This window comes from Dermacentor silvarum, chromosome 7 (assembly GCF_013339745.2).
Source record: "Dermacentor silvarum isolate Dsil-2018 chromosome 7, BIME_Dsil_1.4, whole genome shotgun sequence".
Classification (NCBI taxonomy): Eukaryota; Metazoa; Arthropoda; class Arachnida; order Ixodida; family Ixodidae; genus Dermacentor; species Dermacentor silvarum.
In genome coordinates this window covers 187,777,357-187,804,687 of record NC_051160.1, presented here as the reverse complement: position 1 = coordinate 187,804,687, position 27,331 = coordinate 187,777,357, and the positions used below count along the sequence as shown (strand labels likewise).

At 47.5% G+C, this 27,331-nt stretch overlaps 1 protein-coding gene across 1 annotated transcript; it reads left to right on the top strand.

Annotated features, from left to right (window-relative positions):
- The first annotated feature begins 54 nt into the window (after positions 1–54).
- On the top strand, positions 55–16,770 carry LOC119458771 (uncharacterized). The gene is made up of 3 exons (XM_037720631.2): positions 55–210; positions 12,807–13,503; positions 16,054–16,770. Exons 1-3 carry the CDS (start codon positions 165–167, stop codon positions 16,700–16,702), a joined length of 1,392 nt encoding a protein of 463 aa, XP_037576559.1. The 5' UTR covers positions 55–164; the 3' UTR covers positions 16,703–16,770.
- Positions 16,771–27,331: the final 10,561 nt, after the last annotated feature.

The window sequence follows — 27,331 nt, the reverse complement described above, 5'->3', positions numbered from 1 at the left end:
TTGACGTGCGCTAGTCCCCGTGCGTCTGTCTTCATCCAGTGAACTACATTTAGTACAGTCCAAGGCCAATCATGAAAGGCCTTCATATGTAAGAAAAAGGTTTGGCTTCTCTCTTCACCGACCAGTGAGCGCAGCGGCGCCGCAGGAGACACCAGCTCCCGAAGATGCGGAGCGCAATACTGTTGCTGTTTTGCGTGGCCACCGCCTATGGTAAGGACATCCTAACTTCAAATATTTGGAAGCAGCTAAGCCCCTCGGTAAAGCGCTATTGTCCCGCGTCAGCCTCCACTTAGTTTCTAAGCTAAAACCTGTTTTAAACGGACACCTTTCTCGGTACTTTCAGCTAACCTTCGACCACTCAGTCACGAAGCGCCATAGCGTCAAATAAGCTTAAATACGCAATTCTCGGGATTGCAACAGGCAGGAGAGCACGCACACGCACCGTTGACTTACAACTAGTTGCTGTGATTGTTGTGTGTCTGAAAACGGCTAAAATATGAAAAACGGCTAATGGGTGATAATGACGTGGTGGCGTGGAGCACGGGTAGAAAACCGGGCGTCTATTCTGAATGTCTTAGACTCGAATCCTCCATCCAGTCCACTCAATTTTCAGGCATGTAGTGGCGCCTGACACCGACAAAAAAAAACTCGGTGTTCGAATGACCCATTGAGCGAAATGCAGCTCCACTAACGTGAAACACGGGGAGGTGCGAAGCATGCAGTGATGCACCGCTAATTGGCTCATATTGCCTTAAGCAATGGCTCATAACCCCGTAAACGCGGCCTCCCCATTACGACGACAGAAGAGAAGTGAAATTCTAAGCTGCAATGATGAGCGACAACGCTGCCAGCTGTAGAAGACGGCGACGACGACGAACGCGGGTACAGTGGCACGAGCGCGTGCCCAGCGCGAGCACGAACCGCTTGCTTCAACGCAGCCAGCTGTGGAAGACGACGACGAACGCGGGAGCCATGGCACGAGCGCGTGCCGAGCGCGAACATGAGCCGCTTGCTTACCTACAACGACGACTACGACGACGACGATTACGACAGGAGACGCCTACAGCCCGGGCGCCATAAGCTGATTCGCACCTAAATGCCCCTTCGTAGCAAGCACCTTCATGGTGCCTTCGACAAAGCGCTCAAATTAGTCGACACGACTGCACATGAAATAGATGCATACGATACTTAAACGATTACTTTGGTCTGTGGTCTACGCGTCACTTGAACGGCAGCAGAGCGAGTTCTGTGAACCCATGCGACCAGAAAAGCCAGTGTGTTTCCTTCACTCCGACATTTCGGCAACAGACTGATTTATACTGATATTAGGAGCGTCTGGTCGTTCCATTACGCTGATCTGTAACATTGTTATTCAACTGGGGTAAATGTGCGTACCATTGGGCCTGTGAGGTAAAGCAGTAACTCAAGGTTGATGCGAATTCTATACACATAACAGCTGCTTAGGCGACTCACAATGTCATTTCACGCACGATTGTGCTGTGGGCAGGTCCTCAGAACGTGGCCAATATTTCCAACAACCTCTTAAAGGGACACTAAAGAGAAACCGGAAGTGGAGCTTAAATGGTAGATTATCCTTTCACGATCACAGCCATACCATTCTTACTGCAACAAATGTTTAATAAGCGAGAAAATAGCGAAAAACTGAAGGATAGGTGCTGACGCCCCTTCGAAATTCCCGCACTGCATGTTCGTGACGTCGGAGATTACAAATGCAGGCCGGTCGTGATTGGTCGAGAGCGATTTATCGCTGTTAATAAAACGCAAAATGAAATACAGCTTAAACGTACATAAACAGCATTTGCCAACTTTTTAAACCATTTCAAGCGAGGAAGTACAAGTTTAGCACAAAATTAAATAAATAAGAAAAAATGGCATGGAGATACATGCGGCCGTGATAGTTTCGTAGTTTCGTTTTTGGTCAATGCATCCTTGCGCGCGCCTGTTCCGCTCTATGGTGTTTGGTTGCGTGTTGCGTGGCTCGAAAAACGTTGACTTCGCGGGAAACAGCCAGAAAATGCCTCGTGTGTGTAGTGTTGAGGGCTGTATAAATGGCCCAAGGCGCTTGCTCAGGGGCAGCGGCAGTGTTGACTCGATTGTGTCCTTTCATGTGGTGTCGCGCGGAGAGCCCCGGCTCCCCGGCGTTCGCAATGGCTCAGTGCTCTGCCGATGATAAAACGGCAAAAGAGCCAGAGAAACCGATGGTGTGCTCTCTGCATTTCTCGCCCTCGGATTATGTGTACAATCTTGCCCTCGGAAAGTATCTTGGCGTGCCCCAGAGGCCAGTCCTCTCTCGAGCAGCTGTTCCCTCAATGCGGCCTTCATCAAACCTCCTACCGGTGCCCCTGCAGCAGCAAACTGGCGGGTCGGTGAGTGCTGAATGTCATTAAATAAAGCCACGAAATAACCATACCGAGTACGTGCGCAACTTTCTACGCTTGTTCTGTCGGGAACATCGTCGCCTGGCGGACCGGACGCTTCGCCTCCGTCGACGAAAACGAAGCTCTGCTTTCCGCCGGCGCGGCCGGCGGCTCACCGCCATCGCACGCGGAAACACCTACCGCTCGAGCACGGAGGATCATTTCGCGCTCCGTTTCACTGAATATCGCTGAAATGCAGTCCTACTTCCCTGGCGAGCTCTTCGTTGCAAGGTTCAGCGGCAGCAACGGTATCCATCGCGGCGAACGCAAACGCAGCGACCATGCATGCAGCCATGATGCATCCAGCGCCTCGGCCGTTTACGCAAGCGGTGACGTATCATGGCGCATTCTGATTCGCTGAGAGCAATGAAATTTGTGACGACACTGCTTCAGCGCCAAATCTGGGGTGAGAGAAATTGAGGAAGAGATATTTGGTCTTTGTTTACGAATTTCTCCGCTAATAACTCATATTTTTGCACCCAACAAAAACTGCATGCATTCCTGAAGGTCCCTCTTTTATTCCAGCTGAACTTCCTGTTTCTCTTTAGTGTCCCTTTAAGGCAAATCAAAACTCGGGCTTTCTGCTCGAAAAAAAATTGCGTAGCTTGCACTGGAGGCTCAATGCTAAAGAGACAGCGGAGCTGATGGGCACCTAGCTAGTCCTGTCTTTTGGGCTAGGCTAAGCGCTACCAAGTCATCCCCAGAATTTTCCGGAATATATTGAGCATTGATCGTTTATCGATTAGCTATTGATTGGTTATTGCAAGGTATTGGCCACGTATTTGGGCTAGGCTAAGCACTACCAAGTCATCCCCAGCATTTTTCACAATTTATTCATTATTGATCAATTATCGATGTGCTATTGATTGGCAATCGATGACTTGACTAAGCTTAAGTAGTCCCAACCGTGCTTAGCTAGACTTAGCTAGGTACAGCTTCGCTAGTTCACAGGGCTATGTGCCATTGCGCTTGGACCCTTTCCGAACAACCGCCAGGATCGGCCCACATTTTCTGTACACGACTGTACAACGAAATCTGCAAACATAATTACCTATCAAGAAGACTCCTGCCTCTGCCGCACTCATCGCTGTGCATGGCCCAGGCAGTTACTCTCAGACTTCTACAAACAAGCACTTACCCGAGCCCTGCGGCACTGCACACAATGTACCCCGAAGGGTTCCCAAGCCCGGACTGCCCCCTGTGTGGTGGTTATGCGGACTTCGAGCATGTCCTGTGGGGCTGCGCCTCTGCCGGTCCCCCTTTCACCCAAGAGGAAATAATGACGCTTATTAAGGCCCAAGATCAGACCTCCCAAATCCTGGCAGTCCAGAGGGCGCGCGAGAGGGCCGTCAGGTTTGACCTGATGATCCCCGAGTGGGCCTAGCCAGGTGACGTCGAGTTTACTCGCGTCTATCGTGGACCAAATAAAGTTCGCTCGCTCACTCACTCACTCACTCACTGTACACGACCCACGACATACGGCCGGCTTAAAGAGCTCCGCTGTTAAAAGTGAAGGGTGGTCGCTCCTTTACGGCAACACTAAGGGGCGACACTACATAGGTTTCTACAGAGAGGCAGCGCAGGCATTGTTTCAATTGCACGAATCAATGTAAACAGCTAGAATCGCTAGGTAGTTAAAGCGAATTCACGGGGCCAGGCGTAGCTGGTTAAGGTGCAGTTGTGAGTTCCTTAAGTGCACGTAGGCGTGACACTGAGCAAAAGATTATGGGTTATAATCGGATTGCCCGCTCAGATTTCTTCAATAAAGCGTTGCCCCTACACGCCACAGATATCGACTTCATATAGCACGGCTGCTGCAACACTGATGTACACAAACTGTACTATGTTTGGTGGATTATCTTGCACAATTTGGGTATCCACACGTTTAAGTGTAATAAAATTCTCATGCACCTCAAGGTTGTATTAAGCTGCGCCTTTTCTTGAACATCAGCAGAAAGCTGCTGTTTCGTTCTAGTTGGGCGACTGACAACGGGATACAAAGGGTGGGCAGAGAATTATTACAGTACAACGACGTTTCTACAAAATCATTGCTCAAACATTCATTGCCCCCCATCAGCGTCCGGCTGACGGAATACAACATTCTCTCAAAATCGGGAAAAATGTTAACGAAGTTTCCGGGTATGATTCTTCGGTAAGATAAAGTTCGCAATTCCGATTCCATACTTCTTCTTCCATTGTTCACAGCGATTTTCAGTGTGAACACTCTCCAGAACGTTTCTCGTAGCAGCCAGCGAATGCATATAAAAACAGCGCAACGTGGTACCGCCTTCATCATCAGTTCAGGTCTAACAGGTTTTATCGTTTCATCGACCCAGTGGAAATGCTATCGTCATTATAACGCGAGCACATAAGAGCGCGATAGGCACTTAGGATTGTATAATACGTAGTCGCTTATGACGTCACAACCCGTGTTTCTCCAGCTTACGCACGTCAGCTACCCATGCTGGCCTTGACAATTGGCATATCCTAAGTTCGCGTCGAACGCCCGGAGTAAACATCAAGCCGTCGCCGTCGCACGATTGTAGTCACCGTCATCTTTCTACTGTCGCCACACAACGCTTGTATCAGACAAATAGGTCTTCATCTTACCCAAACACGTTGGTCCACCTGGTGAAGCTTTGTATAATCCCAAACGATGCTAGGTAGCCAGCTCCCAGCAACATGCTTCGCAGAACATCGATTCCTACAGTGCGCGGCATCTGCTTCAGCTAAAAGCGAATACTCATTTCGCTCTTCTTCCCACTTTTTGGGTAGAGGCTGCTGCTGTCTTGCCGATTATACAACAATGTGAGGTACAGGGAATGTTCCACTCGGTGTATTGCTACAGTGCCAATTAACTTTCGTCGTCATGTTGTCACCTTGATTCCTTCACCGTCCGGGTATAGTGCAGACATCCCCATCATCCCATCTTCATCATTTCTTTGTCGTCATTTGTTCTTCAAATGCCATCTTCGCCACCTTCTCGTCGTCACCATCATTCTGTCGTCCTCCCGTTGTAATTATGCAGTCGTCCGCAGGCCATCAACGTCATGATGCTGTCGTCATTCCATCGCAGTCAAGGCGTGGTCCTGGTCCTCAAACATTCATGCTTACATCATCATCGTTCCGTTGTTGCCCCAGTGTCGTTGTCACTCCGGTTGTGATTCCATCGTTATGTATTACCGCCGTCAATCTATCATCGTCACCCTGTCATCTTCATTCCACTGTTGTTAATACTTTGTCGTCATTGCTTCTTCACAGGCCCTTGTGACGCCTTCGCAGTCATGCAGTCCATGGCGTGCCACCTTTGTCATGCGGCTGTGGTCATTCTGTAGGCGTTTTTGCGTTAACATCGTCCTGCCGTCATTCATCTGTTATCGTCAATGAATTGTAGTATTTTCACTGTCGTCACTCGTTCGTCATCACTCTTTCTTCGCATGCAGTCGCGACGCCTTCGTCGTCGTGCAGTCGTTAGCATGACGTCATCGCCATGCCGCTGTGATCACACGGCAGTCACCATGTCGCCATTGTCAGGACGTCGTGGTTCCATCGTGGTAATTCTGTCGTCATTATATCGTTGCCATCCTATCGCCGTCTACACCGACTACCCATCAGAGAGTGACGAAGTATACAATACTGATGTATACACGCAAGAGGTTGGCATCATGCGCCATCGCCGTAGTGGGTAAGCACCTCGGTGTAAGGAGCGAACAAGCAAGCAAGCAGCCGAGAATGCGACCGCTTGCCTGACCGCGTTACGTTTGGTTAAGCATTGGATTTTCCTTGCGTCATGAACTACTTACTTGCGTAAAGTAACGTTTCATTTGTGGAATTACGATCGTTAGCAGTACGTTTGCATAACAATTAAATTTCCATTTGCGCAAACATCACTGAATGCTTCGCGGCAGGAGGGTACTGGACTAAGGACTCCCTCTGAATTAACGGATCGGGGGAAAAAATGAAGTATTTCCCTCTCTCTTGCTTAATACCGATTCCCGCATAGCATGGAACCCGGCGATTCTACTAACTTTTTTTTGCTGGAATATACGCTCTGTGATCAACAGGATAACCATGCGGCTCGATATTTGATATCTTCCAAGAAAGCTATAGTTATCTTAAGGCATTGCTTATGGCATTCAGACGGCCCGCCGAGACAATACTACGTCATCGCTGTCTCCGCTTTGCCTAATAAATGTTTTGAAATTATTCCGCTGTTCAATAGAAAATAAATTAATTATTCACAAGCTTCTTTGTTTGATCCAGTTCAGCAATCTCCTACAGAAAGAAAAAAAAAACAGCGCAATAAGCTTCTGTATTGACCCTTTACAAGCACCTGCGTGTTCTTGCCCTTCAGATAAAAGCTGTAAGCGAGAAAACACGTTAAACGCGAGCTCTTCTATTTTCGGCCATCCGAGTGAGAATGGCGCCTATAATTTACAACGTATGAGGCGTACTTGGCGTACTACTGATGGTCGTCACGCAAGAAGGGATTAAAAGATGGCGTCATCCAGCGGGCTATTTCCACGTGTGTAGGATAAGGGCTAGCGTTCTGGTTCGGCTTTGTTGGTACGGCATCTTTTCTGCTCTGCTCTCCGTTGTTTTTCCAGTTCCTGTGCTAAACGCTTGTAAGAGAAATAAGAAGAGCGCTTTTTTGTTCCTATGACGATGAATCGACCTCTGACGAGAAGCTTTGCTGTTGAAGAAAAAAACAGTTTCGCCCGAAAGGCGAAGCATCGATTGCGATAGCAATTATTGGAAAGCTATACAAAGTAAGGAAAGTGATTTTATCCGCCGTATAAAATTGTAAACATAGGCATAATAACTAAATTAACAAGCATGACGTCACGCGTGCACAAGCAAACATGAGCGCATTTCACTCGACGACCGCAGAAACTCGCTGTCAAAGCGCAATAGTAAGTTAGCGGCAGCAGCAGCGAGCGCATTGATCTTTGTGCCGCCGCTCGAATCAACGCAAACGACGCCGCGAAAACATAGCGCAGGGAGTACTCTGCTCCCGTCGCAGATAGCTTTCAAGATACAGCCGCCCGGGCGGCAACACTCCAATTGCTAGTACGTACAGCGTTTGACCGCTGGCGCCACGCTGCGCCGCTCGCGCGTACCGCGTTTCCAAGGTGGTTTCTTTCGCCGAGGGCGCTCGAACGCATTCATATGGTTCGCATGAATGCAACCCTAGGAAGCGTGGCTGTATGGCTGAGTGGCTACGGTGCTCGCTTTGGGATCATGCGTACGCTGGTTCGAATCCCGCCCGGGATAGAATTTTTTGGTACCACGGCGGCGGTACCGGGCGCCGACGCCAAGCGGCGCTCGTTGGGGTGTTGCGGAGCGCAGCGTAGCAACACCCCAATAAAAAAATACTGCTCCAGTCAGGTAGACTGCTCCCTCCCTGACAGTGAGATTATATTTGGATCATCAAAACAGTGATGCGTTTATAATACCACCGATCCCAACATGCAGGCTAGTCACCACCAGCCCAAGCGTTTTCTCCGTCAACGCCTCCTCCGTTCCAACGGCGGCGGCTAGAAACATGGTACGCGCGAGCGGCGGAGCGTGGCGCCAGCGGTCAAACGCTGTACCTACTAGCAATTGGAATACGCGCTGCCCCTCCCTTCCATCCCTCCGCAGCATTGCGCGCGACTGGCAGACGGCGCACTTCCTTCCCGCTCCCCGCCCTTGCGTGCGCGAGATTGAGCTGCGATCGCGGGCTCACCCTCGCACGCTTGCACTCGAACATAGCATGCGGCGACGATCTTATCGCCCGTGGACTTAATACGGAATCTCATGGCGCCGACGATTGCGACGGCGACGGCAGAAATGCGCCTGGAGTGTCAATATCATTGCTACCGCACTAAAATGAGTCCGGTCGTAGTGGCTGAGATTGGGACAGCCCTAGCAAGTCAGTGGTAACCGACGGCGAAGCATTCCCTACCGTCCGGCAGTGGGCTAGGTTCGACGGAACGAGTTTCGAGCCGGTGCCTTCCCGCTTTTGGTTGGTTGCTATCACAGAAATAACGGCAGACGCCAGCCACATTCCAAATGCTGTTGACTGTTTTGACGTTATTGCGCGCCCCAACTTGGTTGGCGTCCTATCACTGTGAGACCAGTATGTAAAGTTGCATTCTTTTCATTTCTGACCTGAAAAAGCGCTTAACCTTGCACTCGGCCGCGCAAGGATTGAAACAGCGAAGCTGGGCGATCGTAGCCCAGCATTTCCGGAAGTGCGCGCGTACTTTTCGTCTTATTACTCATGATGATGATGACAATGTTTTTTCGCGCGTCTCGGACTTACGGCCGTCACTGCGCGTTGCTTAGCGCAGCTTGCAACACCGGCACCGTGTTCCAATGCCCACACCACGTTCAGCAGACCCGCTCTGTGAATGCGTCTCTCTCTCTCTCTCTCTCTCTCATTTTCTTTATCTCTCTCTCTCTCCCCCGACCATAGCGCTCAAAACCTCTTCTTCACCTTGCAGAGCATTGGCATGAGCGCGTGCGAACGTGCCAGCAGTAGACAAAGAGGATGAGGCTCGAACGAAATCATATGGTTCGCATCAATGCATGTCCTGCGAGCGTGGTATGTATAGCCTACATGATGCAGTAAATACCATGGTATGTATAGCCTAGTGTTTACGGCGCTCGCCTTGGGACCGTGGGTACGCGGGTTCGAGTCCCGCCTCGGCAAGAAAGTTTGTTTCCTTTTATTCCTTGCTGCTGATGATAGTCTACTGATACGAACCACAAATTACGGCTGGCTTTAAACAGCTTCGCTGTTAATAAACGATCTGTTCAAACCCTTATATGTATGTTTGTGTGTGTGTGTGTGTGTGTTAAAATAGCATTCTATGGAATTGCGCGCGTACAGAATGGCAATTTTAGTGAATTTGTTGTAGAAAAATAGGTCCCTGAAAAACAGGTCCTTGGAGGGCGCAACGTAGCGTAACGCTACGTTGCGCGTCGGGTTGAGACGCTCAAAGCAAGTTACTTTAACCCGACATAGCGAGTATTCGTGTTCAACACACAAACTTTTCTACGGACTCTCTAACGAAATCAAATACCTCAAACCGCCATTAAATTTAGCAGTACGAAAACGAAGCTATAATAGGTGTAGCGTAGCACTTTTATCAATGCTAAATGGAATTTCGATACACAATTGACAGCGGTACGAAAGTACTGTCGCAAAAATAAAGCCATATCACGAGGGCCAACTCGAAATGCAGCGCAACGGGACGGCACAACAGAGAGGAAGACGAACAGAGGCGCTATCAACTGATTTATTGAAGCCAGACCCACAGGTATAAATGTCCACAAGCTGCGCAGGCGCACCGTTACAACGTATATGGAAACCATCAAAAAAAGGAAGTGATTACACCAGACGCGAATGGAATTTCATTTCTCCATTGTAAAGTGCAATCGGTATATTGCATACACACTCTTGTCCTGCTTTCCTGATAAAGAAAGCCTCTAACGTTTCACGAGCGGTTTTCTGCTTGCTCTTGCCTAGGATTTTCACGCTATAGCAAAGTGGTTCCCAAGTGGGACAGCTGGTATAATGGTCAGCAAGATGCGTTTCCTCCTTATTGGCTAGATTTCTTGCATGCTCCCTGAGTCGGGCATTGATGCGTCGCCCCCTCTGGCCGATGTATACATTACCGGACTATAGGGGGATCTTGTACACGACATTTTTGGCACACTTAACAGGACGCTTTTGGTGGTTCTTTTTACAGCCCACATTTTGTCTGCACAAGTGATGCGACGGCTCAGCTGAGCAAGCTTCTTGGGGGCTGAAAAAACCATCGGCACGTTAAACTGAGTAGCCACTTTTTTTAGGCAATGTGTAACCTCGTGCATGTACGGAACCACTTCCAGCCTCTGAAAGCCTACCAGGGTTTCCGCGGCATTCTTGCAAGAACAGCGCTTCATTTTTTTGAGGAGCGTTCCCGCTACTGACATGACGACCGACCCAGGGAAGCCGGCTGAAAGAAGCGTTCCCAATTGCAAGTCAAAACTAGCTGGCGCATTGTGAACGCACGACTTCCGAAGCGCGGATTCCAAACAGAGTGCTGCAATGCCTCTCTTAATAATCTTAGAGTGTTTTTATGTGAGGAGCTCTTTTTGTGCCCGCGCGGAATTATGCCCAGTACACGTGGCTTTCGCGGAAATTCAGGCCTAAATCTAAAAACTGCAGCTTTCCTTCTTCTGGAAGCTCATAGGTGAAAGTCAGCCCTTTGTCGTGACTATTGAAATCATCGAGAACACACTTTTGCGCATGCTGATACGAGATAGAGCATTTCTTGTTAAAAAGAATTAGGAAGTCGTCCATATAACGAAAAACTTTAAGGACAGCGTGATTGCTAGCATGAATAAAACAATCGTGTAAAGAACGATCAATGGAAGATAAAAAGATGTGGCGCAACATAGGCGCGATGCAGGAACTAATACAAATGCCTCTTTTTTGTGGATACATCTGATCGTCAAATTTGATAAAAGTACTCTGAAGGTAAAATTCCAAAAGGGTTAAAAGGTTCTCTACCGACATGCCTGCAGCATTTTGGAAAGAAACAGCGTCATTTTCATCAATGCAATCTCCAACTGCCACAAACAGCTCACGATGAGGCACAGCGTAAAAGAGCTCTTCCACATCAATAGAAAAGCAAAACCAATATCATTGTTCTCTTGAAGGAAACGCACTACATCATCTGAACTTTTTGTGATGAATGGGTCCCAAATCTCAAGGTTAAAGACTTTCAGCAAAACTTAACACAATGCTGCCACGTGTCCCTTTTGTTCACAATAGCACGAAACGGAGAATCGGGTTTATGCGTATTAACACTGAAGAAAACCTGCAACGCGGCACTTTCAATGCTCTTGCGAGCCTTTGTAAATCTAAACGATTGCAAAGTTCTACTGCTCTACTTTCAATTCTTGTCTGACCTTTTTTACATGAACAAAGTTCTTGTTGACAGCCAAACAGCTTTTTCATTGTACATGGTTTTTGGCAAGGCGACAAACCCGCCTACCTTATCTGCCTGCAGAAAACAAAGGTCATTAGCTTTAAAAAAATCACATTTTCCAAGGGTCTTTAGCAAACATAGGACCAGGTTCTTTTAGATTCTTGGCGAGACAGTCAATGCCTTCCAAGAGACAGCGTTCACGGTCTTCCTGCGGGGCCTTCGCCGCAATCCGCCGGTTCAAGGCCGCGAGTTCTTGGGGAGGAACAGAAGGCTCAAATCCTAACTTGGGACCCCTATCTGGAAGATTTGAGATATTGGAAGGAATGGAAGCTCCACCCATTAGAATTAGGTTTCTCTTATGACATTTCGTATCCTTCGTCTTCGCCACGGTTCCAAGGATCCACCTTAGTTATAACACCACCAGAGTTCCGTCAAACGGCTGTCTTCAGGTTTCAGAGAGAATAATTGGTTTTGTACGGCAAGAGCAAACTGAAAACCGCTCGTGAAACGTTACAGGCTTTCTTTATGAGAAAAGCAGGTCAAGAGTGTGTACGCGATACATCGATTGCACCGTACAATGCAGAAATGAAATTCCTTTCACGCCTGGTGTAATCACCTTTTTTGATGGTTTCCACATACGTTGTAACGGTGCGCCTGCGCAGCTTGTGGACATTAATACCTGTGGGTCTGGCTTCAATAAGTGAGTTGTTAGTTAGCGCCTCTGTTCGTCTTCCTCTCTGTTGTGCCGTCCCGTTGCGCTGCATTTAAAGATGGTTCTTATGTCAAATTACCAACTTGCCCAACATTCAGCTCTTTTAGAGTGCCAACTCACCGCTGAAAATTACCGATAAGAGTCACAATTTATAAACCAAAAGGGAAGAGTCTCCGCAGTCAACGCACTAGGCCGCAACGTATATCAACCAGCCCTGAAACAATGGACATAAGCAAGTAGGAAAAAAAAGCACAGGTAAAGTAAGTACAAAGTTACAAGGAGTCTTGACAAAGAAGAAAGAGCGTAGTGATAAAATAACAATATTATAAACAGATTAGAGGTTTCCGTGGCCGTTTCCTCCTTATTTTTATGGTATTTGTCGCGTTCCGTTCCTATGGATAATAGCAAGTGAGTCAAGTACCTCAGCATTTATAATTTCCCTGAGCAGTATTGACACGACGGTGCACGAAACTAAGTATCATCATCATCATCATCAGTCTATATTTTGATGATGATGATGATGATGATACTTAGTTTCGTAACTAAGTATATTTCACGCTTATAAGGGGGGTCCTTATCGAAGCACCAAGGTCTATTGGGCAAAAAAAAGTTACATGTAGTGCTTATATTATAATACGAGTATGCGAGAACTAATAAAAGTTTTCCTTGCTTTGCTATTTTTCAAACCAGGTCAACAGAAAGGTGGCGTTCAAGGAAAGCTTAATCTTGGAGGACCATCAGGGCCCGGAGGACCCGGCCCCTCATTGAGCGGCCTCAGCGCACCTGGCGGTGGACCAAATGGCATAGGAGGACCGGGGCCAAATAGCCTTGGAAGACAGCCTGGCTTCGGAGAAGGAGCAGAAGGTGGACCAGGTGCAACTTTAGGAGGAGCAGGCGTTGGACCGAGTCTGCCTGCTGGAAGTGGAATAGGACCAGGAGGTCCGATGGGTGGTTCAGGACCATCAGAGGTCTTCGGAGAGGGCCCCGAAGGTGAAATTGCAGGTGGTGGAGGCATCGTAGGATTCAGTACCGAGCACGGAGGGCTGGACCTGTTCACTCTGCTACTCCGCCAGATCTTCTTGGCTTACGGGGCAGACCCGCTGAAGCTTCCCGAAATGACCCTGCCATTTAACAGTATCTTGCGCATGTCGGGCACCGTGCGTACCTTCAACTCGTTCGTGTACGGCCTCTCCCACGTGAAGCGCACGGGTCCTTGCTTCGTGACGGCTGACCAGAGTGGCATGCGTCTCGGCCTCGACCTGGGCATCACGGACGTGTTCGGAAACTCATCGGCCACCGTGACGATGAACAGGAGGAACATCCAAAAGCAGCTCGTGCACTTCACTGTAGTTGTCAAGAAAGCCAGGGCCATCCTTGAAATAGCGCAGTAAGTAAACGTCCGGCAGGGATCTTTCACCGACAAACCGCATAGCGCGGGTATGCGTAATTCGAACACACATAATACATAGCCAGTTAAAGTATCCTAATTATCGAACACGTGTGTAGTATACATAAGAATATTCTTACAAGAAAGTAAGTATGATCGGAGTGCTCAAGAGGGTGCCCTACGACGACTTCATACTACTGCAGGGCTCTGTTGGTGAGGAGGGTGCCAATGTTTTATACCTACAGTCGACCTATTCTTTAAGACTACCACGCGAGCTTCGCCTGGCCGGCCGGTCAGCTCCTCCTAGCGGCGCGCAGCGATGAGATCAGCAAGAGTAGCGCATATGCACAAAATTCACTCGAAGCGTACGTTTTGTCTGCTAGACTCTTCCATCAGGCATGACACCACCCCTGTCGTGATTAACTGAGTGGAAGCTTCCCTGCGTATCGGAGACAGCAAGTGCGTGTGAACCCAAACGCGTCTTTTTTTATAAGAGTTGCTGCTGCAGTCCACATGCACCGTACGATAAAGAACGACGTGCGCAGGAAAGGAGAAATAGTTCGTGCAACACGTTTGTTCGAGAATAATGATATTATTTTCAAAATTTTAGCACATTCTATTCTGCACATGTTTAAAATCAGATTCTTGCAGACGTGCCATGTAGCTTAGTAGACCTCGGCGTCGGTTCTTCAAAGTTAGGTGCCGTTCAATAAGTAGGCCGGTATGTTTGCACCGAATTAATCATGCCAGGGGCTGTGTCGTGCTAGTGGGAAGAGCCTAGCAGGCGAAACTTGCGCTTCGAGTGATTTGTGCGCATGCGCTACTATTGCTGATCTCGTTGCTTCTCGTCCTTAGAAGGCTGTTTGGCCAGTCGAGGCTCGCATGTTACTGTTAAGAATCGGTGGACTGTACATGAGCCGGGATCGAAACCCCGATCTCGCGCTCAAGAGCGCAACGCCATGTCCGCTTCGTCAGCGCGGCGGGTTAAGACTAAATAAAAATCAAAGTACGTATGAATACTACCATTAAGCTATTACGAACCGTACAAGCCCTTCTTGCACATCAATAGTATTGGACGGCTTGGATTGGAAGGCACTTTTTTCAGGTCTTTCGACCTGGAATAGCCAGAAAAAGTGCCGGCTTGCACGGCGATGCCTGCCATACAAAAACTCATTTTACGCCATTCTGTGTAGCTTTCCCTTTTCGATTGCTGCTAAACACCAGAAGGAACCAGTCTCATATAAAGAACGACAGTATTGTTCTTTAAAATCTGCAAATAAAAGAGGGGAAGGACGGCGTTTCCCTGGTGGGTTCAATGCAGCCTCCCTGCGTAGCGTTGGTTAGACGCATTTATAGCTGTAGGCTCGGTTGACGATAAAATTATTTTATCGCACCTAAGCACTCTAACAGCCTGCTCCCAGTTTGAGCAACGTCTGTGGCTGCTTTTTACAGCGAAGCTCTCTATGGCTAGGATCCCCGAATTTTTTCGCGTCCGTTGACAAAAAACAATCATCATCAATGGCTCATACCCCCGTAAGCAAGCAAAAAATGCAAATGCTCATAGCCCCTTAAGGCAGAGGCTACAAACACTCAGCAAAGTGAAGCGAACAGCGCACACATTCTTTGGAATCACGCTTTAACAAAACAGCATATGTTTCAATAAAGAACAAGCTCAAATCAAGCATCCAAACTCTATAACTGATCATTAGGCGCTCGTCATAGCTATGCCAAGCACGTAGCCCTCCCCGCATACGTTTCCCGGCAAAGATTACTGTTGCGCAAGCTGCCGCGGCGACGCCAGCTTTCGACGTGAGGTGTGACGTCCCTAGCCTTTCGTATATGAAATAACCAGCTTAGCAACTGATTTATGTGTTGTTGCAGCACCGCTACAGGCGGCGGCGGGCTGTCAAAATTACCATTACTCCCGTTCCTACCATTACTCTAGCACTACTACCATTGCATTGCATACCCCCCTCAGCAGTTGTAGAGATGGTTTTCAACAGCTTCGCTGGACAGGGCCAACAGCTTCACTGGCACGGCCGGGATGGCGAGTATATTTAGGCATGGTAATACAATGTTCCCATAAATCAACATTAGCAATCGTTAACAGTACGGCCAACTAACAGTGAGTATTCGGAGACTATGTTTACATTTCCGAAGGTCTAACCGAGAATTATATCGCTACTGTCTGCTTAGGTTCTCTTATATTTCTTTTTTGCGCAAGTATATTTTAATAATAACGAAACATAAAGCACATTTCTCTTAAAAGGCAATCTCGCGTGACTTTCGCTATTGTACTCAGAAAATTGCACATATCTTACATGCCGTTTTCAATAAAATGCAAGTAATACAGTTGTGCTAAGAATGTGTTTGTTGTAAAATGCAAAGGCAACTCCAAAAACGCACCGCCAAGCCGTTTCAAAGCGCTTCAAAGAATTACTGAGAATATACTTCACCGTTCATGATATAACTCGAACGTTCCACTCGCCGTTGGTGTTCTGTACCTGCGGCGCCAATCTCCTAATATCGATTCTTTTTATAAATTCACAGAACGGGTCCCCATGAGATCCACGTGACAAACTTCAAGATCCTATTTCTTCAAGGCTTCAGGCTATTCCTCAGACCACATGAGCCGTCCAGAAAGCCACTATTCCGCACCTTCCTGCGCGCTGCACAGTCGTTCCTCGAGCGGTCAGTCAAGAAGCGCCTCGAACCCCTGGTGCGCAAGGCCGTCGACGATCAGATTAAGCAGGTTCTCGCCTACCTGAATCGCCAGGCGCAACTCAGGCCTAAGCCACGGCTGCCGGCCGAGCTCTTCACGGGTGCAGTAGATACTGTCCTGGGCGGCGGCGCCCCTGGCGGGGCATTTCCCTCGGGAGGACCCTCTGGCGTCGGACCAGGCGTCGGAGTATCAGGTGTGGGACCGCTTGGACCAGCAGGTGCCGGCCCATCATCTGCGGGCGGCATGCTACCGTCAGGAGGGCCGTCAAACGCAGGTGGTGGTGTCGGTCCATCACTCTCAGGGCCTATGAGTGGCGGTCCGTCAGGGCCTATGAGTGGCCCCTCCGGACCAGGAATCGGGCCTGGAAATTCACTAGCCGCAGGTGGCGATATGACATCCTCACTTTCTGGCTCGCTAGGCAGAGGCCCTGGCGCATCTGGAGGCACCCAACTGAAACTCCTATCTACCAAAGGCTAGTAAATGCGACGACCACGGATCACTCGACAAATCTTTCATTTTTGGGGGGAATAAAACCTACCACTCGACATGCGGTGTTCAATACGAATGATGTGCGAGGATTTTTACCACGTGACGAACACATGTACGTTCGTATTTCATACTATAGCCATCTGGCTTCTGCGGAAACCCTGTACCAGTACGTATTCAAACACGGGGATACCAAATTACGGGCCCGAAACGGCGCTTTCACATGTACAGCTGGCGTTAAACCAAAGTCGTACAGAACAGTTCGTCAGCAATCCGCAGCAGCATTTTTATGAAAATAACGGCATAAAAGCGTGTGTTTGTTTGTTTCTGTGTACGCACTCGCGTATTAGTTTCTGTGTACGCACTCTCCATGCCATACCACATGATCGATTGCCAGACTAGATAAAAGCACTTGGCAATGATACTCCGTAAAAGTAATACAGCGATCAGGGAACCATGCTACCGAGGGACAGAAATACGGGAAAGGCAGTGATGTTGACGAGAACATGGTATGCGGTATGGAGAACGCCGCCAGAAAAAAAAAAAGGAGCCGAAGAGAAAAACCAGAACAGAATAAGTCATGTACTACGTTCACTGAGTCAGGTGGATCAAAAAAGCGAAAAAAATGATTTCGTAGTTTGCTGATGGGATATCGAGTCACGCTTATAATGTAAGTTTATGTCATCTGACGAAGGTCGGCCGTCGAACTTGTTGAGCAGAGTTGATGAGCGCGCTTCTCGGCGCGCAATACTGCTAACTTTCGCACATTATGTGACTGATAGCTTTCTCTTCAGCACAGAGTTCACAGGGTGCGATGTTGACCACACCGGCGTGGAAGGTGTAGGCACTGGTGAGCGCCACAGCAAAGCATAGTCCACATAGAAGGGTCGCATCTATTCTGGAAATGCGAACTGAAAGCTTGTTAGGTTGCAGGGAACGTAATCGGGTATGCCTGAATTAGGCCCCATTTGAATAAGAAAGCTTGGAGTTGCATTCAAATATAGGAAGTCTTCTTGCAGCAAGAAGCCTCTTGCGTTCAAGAAGCCTTTCTACTCACTAAGCACCAGTCCAAAAGCATCAACATTTATACCGACTCTAGGAAAGCCATTCGAAACAAACAACGTCGGCAACCGGAAACCCACCTACATACTATTCTGAAAGAATCCTGTAAACGCAACCTTAACATTACAATCACAATGCGTTGGGCACCTACCTGGTCAGGCTGGGACCGAGAGAACTCAGTTTATTCATCAACGTGCCCTCGAAATTAACCTCCAGGCGCCCTCGATTCTCTGCCCAAATCCAACTACCGTGGAAGACACCGCCACGTAAAAAGAGCAAATTGCTGAACACAACAAGAACATGCGGGAAAACCGCCCTATTTAACCCCAACCTCAGCCTTCATGCAACGCTGAACAAGCACATGTCCTTCTCAAAGTTCAAATTACCACTCTCCTCACCCCACTAATGATCTACAACTTCGGATGGCGTCGCACAGCTCCCTGTCCCAATTGTCCAGAGATAAGGGCAGATAAAGAACACATTCTGTACTCAGATAACACTGCCATTACCTCTCCTCGTTTCCCTTACCTTCCCCTTCCTTCCTGGAGTGCGTATGAACAACATACCCTTAGCGGAACAAGCGCTTTTTTTTTCTAGGCCTTAGTGCTGGCCTTAAATCAAGATTTTTTTTCCTCCCCTTGCAGCTACCGTCTGAGGGCGCGATCCAGCAACACTGTGGTAACACTGCCATTACCTCTCCTTATTTCTCTTACCCTCCCTCTCCTTCCTAGAGTACATGGCTTCGCTATGGCTCGGCGGATCAACAACGGGCCTTAGCGGAACACGCGCTCTTCTTTGCTGGGCCTTAGTGCTGGCCTTAAATAAAGCTTTTACAGCGTAAGCTGTTATGGGCTCATTCCAATAGCCGTTTTGGGTCGTGAAGGTGTCCGCCGCCGTAACCGCTATGGCCCGAAATGCGAAGAAAGTACCCGGTTCCCGCCGGTATCGAACCCGTGCACGCTGCGTGGGAGCCAGATACTCTACCACTGAGCCACACAAGCGCTTTATTATCGGGCAGCGGTAAAATGCCCTATGAGCGCTCCCTATAGGCAGACGCGCAGGAGCAGACGACCCGAGCCTCCGTTAGTATGGTGGCGCTATCTAGGTAAGGCGCCTGCAAGCACAGCGGGCGCAGGCGCAGACGACGACAGGTGATTCAGACGAGGCGCCCAATAAAAAAAAACGCGATCCCCAGCCTCCGCTAGTATGGTGGCGCCATATAGTTAAGGTGCCTGCAAACGGAGCGTGCCCGACATGTAAGTTGCAGTTGTAAGGCTTCATCGGGCTAAGCAGACTGCTGTACAGAGAGCATTACTAGCCGCAGCGCGCTGTCGTCGCCGGCCAGACAGTTCAGATCGTTCTCGTCAAAGGAGGCCAAGAGATTGCCGCGATGACCGTGTTGGGCGTGGTGCCGAAATTGGAGCTACTCTTGAGCCGCACCACCAGCTTGCCCTATGACTGCGATGCGTGTGCCGCGCAGGCCTGTGACTTTTTTTCCTCCTCCTCCTATTGCAGCTATATATATATATATATATATATATATATATATATATATATATATATATATATATATATATATATATATATATATATATATAGCACTGTAAAAGATATCTGTGAATTAACACAATAAAGAAGAAGATTTTCTAATTATTTAAATTATGGGGTTTTACGTGCCAAAACCAGTTCTGATTATGAGGCACGCCGTAGTGGGGGACTCCGGAAATTTGGACCACCTGGGGTTCTTGTTTTGGGTACTGAAATGTTCTTGGAAGTAAAAATAACAGAAATTTCTTTCTTTAGAAGACAAGCTTTTTCAGTTAGCGCTATATATGCACTTTTCCTTGAACTTAACAGAAAATGTTTACTCAAGAAACATGGTCGTTGTTGAATTTAACAGAAATGCCGGATGGTGAGGATATTATATTAATATCATTTGTCTTTAGGCTCTCTTTACCTTCATAAATTATTTCACAAACACCTCTGCAGAATATGTGGTTCGATACACTAATATTACAACAAGAAACCTCTTCGCAGACCTCACAAGAGTCGGTATAGGGAGGCTTTGGAACGATACGTTATGGTATACGGTCCGAAGCGGAGAATTTCAAATGAATTTCGGCCACCTGGGGCTGTTTACTCTGCATGCCTCCATTAGAATGCATGTGGCCTATGCAGTCAGGATTCCATCCCGCGTCCTTGGGTTCAAAAACGGAATGCTACAGCTACTAAGCCGCTGAGAGTTGACGCATAAAGAGTGTGCACATACGCGCCATCTCCCAAGCTTCAAAAACCGCACTCCATAAAACATACGTGAGCAAGCTGTCCGCGTATGCGGACGGCTGGCTCTGGGATGACTCGCACATATATATATATATATATATATATATATATTGTTTTTTTTCTTTATTTATTTGAAAATACCTTACAGGCCTCAACTGAGGCCTGTGAGGAGAGCAGTACTAGGAAACGCACAGAAAATACTTAGACTACATATACACACATTGATAATTAGGATAGACACTTTGATAATTAGGACAGTACTTCTCGAGTTAGATGATTAATTACGCTTAGCTAATTAAATCTCAGTAACGAAAAAATACTGGCGGCTACTCCACTGTACTGGAAACAATGCGCACTAGGTTTGCTTCGCGCAACGCCGTTCCTCTTTTTTAAATCATGCTGCATGGTAGCTGGGACACCCTGTAAGCACCTAGTGCAAGAGCTTTAGAAATATTTATGCTGCTCTTTACAGTAAAGCACATAACTTAAATGAATAAAGCACGCGTCACGCCAGTTTCGGCGCGTATTTGCTGCCCTCATACCGGCAACACCGGGGAGACGTCGCTCAATGTCGTCGCTCATCTCGTAGCTCGCAAGCGGTACGACTTGTAGGCGACGAGCGAACGCGACAGCCATCTCCATCGCGTCGCTTGTCGCTGTCGCGCGCAAGATCGCGTGCATGCGCTTTATACTTCACCTCGATGGCAGTAGCGATATAACAGCGCAGCGTACTGATTATAACTTTCTTCAGACAGCCGTCGTGCACACCAAATGCGACCGGTTCGTTACGCAAATTCAATACATTAAAAAAGAAACCGAAACTAGGCGAAAACGAAACCGAACTACATTGCGGAGGCAGCGGAGTGACACAACATTCGTTTGCGGAAGCTTAACTTTGGCCGCTTAGCACACTTATACATTGCGTCATCAGTTGCGCTAGCGTCTTTGTTCCCGTGCGGTAGCTGTGCAAGTCGATGTTGGCTTTATCGCGAGCTGTTCGTTAACGGAAGTCGTTGAGTACGTGTATGATTGGCTGCTTATAGCAGCATCGTGTATTTGGTGACTTGTGACATGCTATTGCTGCTTCTGGGAGAAATTTGGAGCGCTCAACGAACGAGACCGGGGGGGGGGGGGGGGGGGGGACCGCGCTCGTCCACGCTGAAACAAGGTAAGGGTAGTACCTATTTCTCACTTCGATTTGCTTACGGCCACGACGAAGCTCTGTTAGCTCGCAAGCGGTAGTTCCTTGTCTTGTATAGCGGAATGGGCTTGGCTACCGCAACTCCTGTAAATACCCCAACTAGTAGTAGGGCTACATTGAACAAAGCCTTCCTGCTGGCACCTTATGCGGTCATGAGCTAGGCCTTCCTTTTTGCAGCGGTCATGTGTAACATTCGGGGATTGAATCGCAAACGTTGTGTTTGAAATTGTGCTGTGTTTGGAGTTAAGACTTCGGTATACTCCGACGTTCGCGGCGCACGCGCGCCGGTTGTTGGTCACGTCAGTTGGCGATGTCGCCCCAGGCGCATAGTCGGGCATTCGGGCGGCGTGACGGCTGAGGTAGCGGCGGCAGCGGAAGAGCGCATGCCCAGAACGTCCCCCTCCCTATGCGAGAGCGGGAACCGCTCTGGCGGGGCCTACGCGCTGGGCGCGAAATAGAGACCGGCCCATCCCGTGCCGGGAGCCGTTGAAGCGCGCCGAAAGCCGCTGAACGCGCTGCCGGTCGAGTTCCGCCGCAGTGTAGTTTCGCGCTTTGGTCAACGTTACGCTGCTAAGACGCGCGTGCGCGCGCCTTGTCGGAGTATATCTCCGCCTTTAGTGTAACTGTAACGTCGCCTGTACTCGCTGAATGAAGGGCTTTGAAGGGTAGCTGGTGGAATGCAAAGGACGGAACGAGAACGTAGGTAGTTTCATAATGAAAGCCTAGATCCATGCATGCGAAAGCGAAGGCGGCGGCGGCCAGCGACGAGTGGTGCTGTCGGGCGAAACACGTTGCATGTGTTGTTTTCCTATTCGCTCGGATCGGCAGCCACAGAAAATTTCGTTCGTCGCCCGGAAGTCCCCACGAGATTATATCCAGACTATCGATGGCCGTTTTCAATTTGTCACATAGCTCCGCCAATGTCTTCGTCTCGGCAAGCACGTCAAGTGCACTTTAAGAACCCTAGGTGGTAGCAATTTCCGGAGCCGTCTCTACGGTGCACCTCATTGCTGATCTCTCTTTGGGACGTTAAATCAAACCAAAGTTAGGTATTCTTCCGAGTTTTAGGTAGCAAACGTGGATAGTGAACGCTTATTGAGGCGGCTTGCAACAGTTACCGTTCTTTAAATGCGGTGTCAGGAAAGTTTCCACCATGAGTAGGTCGTATTTATTGTGTGTTTTAGAAGTGCGCGGAGGTTAGTTCCGTCTGCGAGTATAGTATATATTCCTTCAGTGAGCCCTGCGGCGCGTTTTCCCTTTGAGATCGCGCAATCGGTGCATTCCGCATGTGGAACCATATTTTAAGTTAGCTATGAGCGCATGCCCTCAGCATTTAGTCTTTCAAAGAGGTTGTGTGGTGAGTTAGCTTTTAGTATTGTGTGTAACAGTAATTGTTGGGGTCATCTGACCATTTCCGCGTGCATGAAACATCCCAGTCTAGTAATTGAGAGCATTCAGTTGTTCCAGAACCAAGGGTAGTACAAGGCAACTGGGCATATCGAACCAGCTTTCCTTTTTTTTAAATTTATTTTTCTGCAGTAGTAACTCTTTTTCCAGTAGGTTCTTCGCTTTAAGGACTGTGTGTCGCTGCCATCACATGCAATAAAACTGGGCAAAACTAATTTTTAATTAGTTAAATAATTTTTAGATGCGTCGGTTCTATGTTGATCCTCGCTTCTTTCCTGCAGTTGGAACTTTATCCAGGGTTACCACTCATGCTGACTTAGTGGCCACAACAGAAATTCGTTTTTGGTTCGGAACCAGTCGAGCATAACCGTGTGTGACTCCCGGCTAACAGAAACTCAAGGTGATGACTTCACAATCCAGGTGAGCTGTTTTAAACATTTCATCCCTAGCTTTTCTAAGATGCCTGCTAAGCTTGTTTGCATCTTCAGATAATACATAAAAGGAGTTGGGATTCGAAGCACTTTTGCTCTCAACGGCCACATTTGACTACGAATTTAATGAAGCTGAAGTGCTAGCTCCGAAATATCTTTCCCACTCACTTTTAGTAGCACACAGTGCAAGTGTGTAATTCCCTTTTTGACCATTGCAGATAGTAAATTTTAATGGGAATTGTACCTTCAGTGTCTCACTTTCTGCACATGTTTGTAAATAAGTTGCAGATTGTAGATATAAAAGCATTCCAGTAAACCTATCGAGTTGTTTAGGTAGCTTTGTTTTTTTGTCAAGCTGCCACCATGTGATAGCTGCAGCCAAAGATGTGTGATAAAATGTAAGTACAGCGCTCTGTATGAGTTATGATTTGGAACATTTCCGATGATGCAAAATTCGATGCTAATTTCTGTGGAATTTTAAATCCATTGCTGTTGCAGAGGTCAAGTCCACTCAAGTGCCCCGTAACATGCAGAATGGCATACAAGTGCAGCATATGCCAAGCAGTTGCCAAAGCTCTGCCTCAGTTCTTGAAGCATGCATCTCTGCACAAAAATGAAAGCAGCCTTCAAATTCGCTGTCCTTTCTCTGACTGCTGCAGAGCGTTTAGGAAAGTGAGTTCCTTGAAGAGCCATATATTCAGATCTCACAAGCGTGTTGGTATTCCGGCGGCTGTAGTAACTTGCAGGAGCATGTCACTGACCTGCACCATCGATACATGCATAGACATGCCGAGATGTCAAGTCCTTATTGAGTCACCTGAAAAGGCACATCACTGAAGGGAAGAATGTTTCATGCCCCTTTGTTGCTTGTTCACGAATGTTTGCAAACAAGTCCACATTTTCCTCCCACATTTCACGGTGTCACAGGCACGCTTTTCAACCAGGTGTATGCGAGTCTTATTTAGAGGGCATCTCTGCAGAAAGGCACATGGAAGCACAAACTAATCTTGAAACGGAGACTCATAGTACTGGCTTGGAGACATGTTCACCTGAGGAACAGCGGAGTGAGGACTGCCACTCAGAGGTTGATGGAAGCAAAGAAGAGGTGACTGAAGGTGCCATGCACCAAGATTTTCTATGTACTGATATTACGGATGCTTTTGGACGTTTCTATCTGCGTCTCCTTTCAGAGAGCTTAGTGCCCTCAAGAACAGTTCAAGTCATTTCTGAGGCAATTTGTGACCTCCAAAGCAACAATCTTGACAACATGGCTGATGCTTTAAGGAGAAAGATGAGAGATGCAGGCTTTAATAGAGAGTTCATTGAGTTTGCTGTCAAAAGTATGCTTGAAAGTGATGTTATTGTTGGCCTGCACAGCAACAGTGGAGCTTTTCGGAGCACTTACTCTCGCAGGGAGTATTTTCAAAGCAAATTCAATTATGTGCAGCCAGTAGCTGTGCGTCTTGGAAAAAACAAAAACAATCATGATGCTCATTTTGATTATGTCCCAATAATTGAAACAGTAAAATCGTTGCTAAGAGATACCTCAGTTCAAGATCAGTGTATGAATCTGGAAGTTCATGAACCAGGTGTATTTAAAGATTTCACTGATGGGAAGGTCTTTCAGTCAATACCGCTGTTTCAGGATCACCCCACTGCTTTGCGTTTGATTCTTCTTCAAGATGCTTTTGAAGTGGTAAATCCTTTAGGTTCAGCAAAGAAGCACAAAATTCTAGCTGTATATCTGCTGCTTGGAAACCTGCGTTCTTGGAACAGAAGTCGTATCTGTGCAGTTCAGTTAGTGCTGCTTTGTAAAGAAAGTGACATTTTGTTCTTCGGGCAGGAGAAGGTGTTTGCTACATTGATTAGTGACATCAAAAAGCTTGAAGCTGGCTGCACATTGGTGGACAGCGTTCCCACATATGGCACTGTGGTGGCAATTCTGGGCGACAACCTAGGCAGCCACAGTATTGGTGGATTCATGGAAAATTTCTGCACAGCTGAATACATGTGCAGGTTTTGTTTAGTAAAGCGCGAAAATATGTTTGAGAAAAACATTTCTGACACCAATGAGCTAAGAAATGAACTACAAAGAGGCAGTGAAGAAACTCCAGGATGACTGTACCCTTCTTTCATGCAAAGGCATTAAATTTGATGCTTTGTTTAATGGCCTAAAATACGTTCACGTTTGTGCTCCTGGGCTCCCTCCATGTTTAGCACATGACCTGTTTGAAGGTGTGGTATCGTACGATCTTGCGTTGATGCTGCAATACTTCATCACCAACCAGCAATGGTTATCTGTTGAAGAACTGAATAAAAGGATTCTTTTATTCAAGTTCAAAAGAGTAGACGTGAACGACCAGCCAGCAGAGGTTTCTAAAACATTTAAAAAGCTGAGTGGACACGCAATCCAGAACTGAAATATGCTTCGGTTTTTACCCTGCTTTCTTCATGACAAGGTGTGTAGAAATGACCCTGTATGGAAGTAAGTATTGATGCTCAGTGAACTTGTTCAGTTGGCGTGCGCTCCAGCAATAAATATGGCCATGGTAATGAGGCTGAAAGATTTGATAGAAGATTACATTGACCGAAGAACTGAGCTCTTCCCTGGTACACCTCTGAAACCGAAGCACCATTACATGATTCACTACCCCTATCTCATTACTCAGTTTGGACCGCTTATTAGGTTATGGACTATGCCTTGTGAAAGTAAGCATGGCTATTTTCGCAAGTGCATAAGAAGTGCCCAGAACTTCAAGAACATCACGCTAACACTTGCTGAAAAACACCAGCTTCTTCAGGCGTACAGGGGAAGTACCTGCCGCTTTGAAAGAGACTTAGTGATCGACTCCACATTTCTTTTTTGCCCCAGTTTGTTCAGTGTCGAAGTTCAGGAAGCCATCAAGACTTGTGGACTACTAGGAGGAGAATTGTATTGCACATACCAAGCTGAATACGGGGGCATCAAGTACAGCAAAGACATGGTCGTGATTTTGGCTCGTGAGGAAAGCAGGCTGGTGTTTGGCCGGATCATTTTCATTTTATTGCAACACAACAAAATCTATTTTCTTGTTCGTGTCACTTGCTCTGTTTTGGAACCTATGATGTGATATATTTCTTGCCGGGTCCAGAATCTGGGACACTGAAGTGCATTTCCGTTCAAGACCTTCATGATTACTATCCACTAGAGTCATATGATGTTGGCCATCCAAAAGTCACAGTCATGGCACTGAACCATGCAGTTTTAGATAATTGCTAAATTTTTTTTCAGCCCAAAAGACTTCATGTCATTTGTTCAGGAGTGGCTTCCAGCACTCAGCGAGGAGGACTTCACAACCATTGGTCAGAAACTGGAGGAGTTAGGAGTAAAATGTGCAGAACACTTCAGATATCTACAAGAGTCAGACTTCTTAGCCCCTGTGCAAAGGCGCATCCTACTTGAAAAGTTTCAGACCATCAGTGCTGCTCCTTTCTCACCTGGGCAGAGTGGCAGTTGTGCTAAGGTGACTTCAGATGCTGACTCACTGCTAGATGAATGGGCTGAGAAATTTTGCATCCCTTGGGAAATGTTTCCGTCAACTTTACTTCAAGCATGCAAAGCACAAAGGCCTACAAAAGCTGATCTGAACCAGATGGTGAGAATGCTGAGTTCTCTCATCCTGGATAAGCATTTAGCGCCTGGCAGACGGAACCTGGGAATAATTGCATCAAACGTTGTGTCAATGTACCCCTCATCATTTCAGGATTTGCTACAAGGTACAGTTTTTGGTACGGGAGTTGAGACATTGATGTGGAAGCTCGAAAACTGCATCAACAAGAAGAGACCAATTGCACATGTGCTGCCTGCAGAAATTGTTGATGACCCAGACTCATTCCAGCCACGTCCACGATCTACCCGTGACTCCTATGGTTGCATAGCATGGCAGCCGGAGTTACCGAGTGGAGAAAGTTTGTTGACAAAGCGAGAAAAGCAGCAGCAGCTCCTTTCTGAGTATGCTAAAGTGCATCCCAATAAGCAGCTTGTCACTCGTTTAATGATTGAGACGTATGCATCACAAAGACTGACCATTAATCAGTCGGGGAGTGTGACAGAGGTAAAAAAACTGGCCATTTTTGTTTACTGAAGACTTCCTTCTTGAGCATTCCAAGGAGCTACTTGGTACTGAGGTTTGCCAAAGAATTGATGCCAGCATAGAAAGCATTGGGCTTTGTGTATATCGTTATGCTTATAGTCAG

What these genes read in the sequence shown, in the direction of transcription:
- LOC119458771 (XM_037720631.2), top strand. Translation starts at nt 165, where the DNA reads ATGCGGAGCGCAATACTGTTGCTGTTTTGCGTGGCCACCGCCTATG. An exon ending in TTGCGTGGCCACCGCCTATG is followed by an intron (nt 211 to 12,806) that starts GTAAGGACATCC and finishes TTTTCAAACCAG; the next exon opens with GTCAACAGAAAGGTGGCGTT. An exon ending in GCCATCCTTGAAATAGCGCA is followed by an intron (nt 13,504 to 16,053) that starts GTAAGTAAACGT and finishes ATAAATTCACAG; the next exon opens with AACGGGTCCCCATGAGATCC.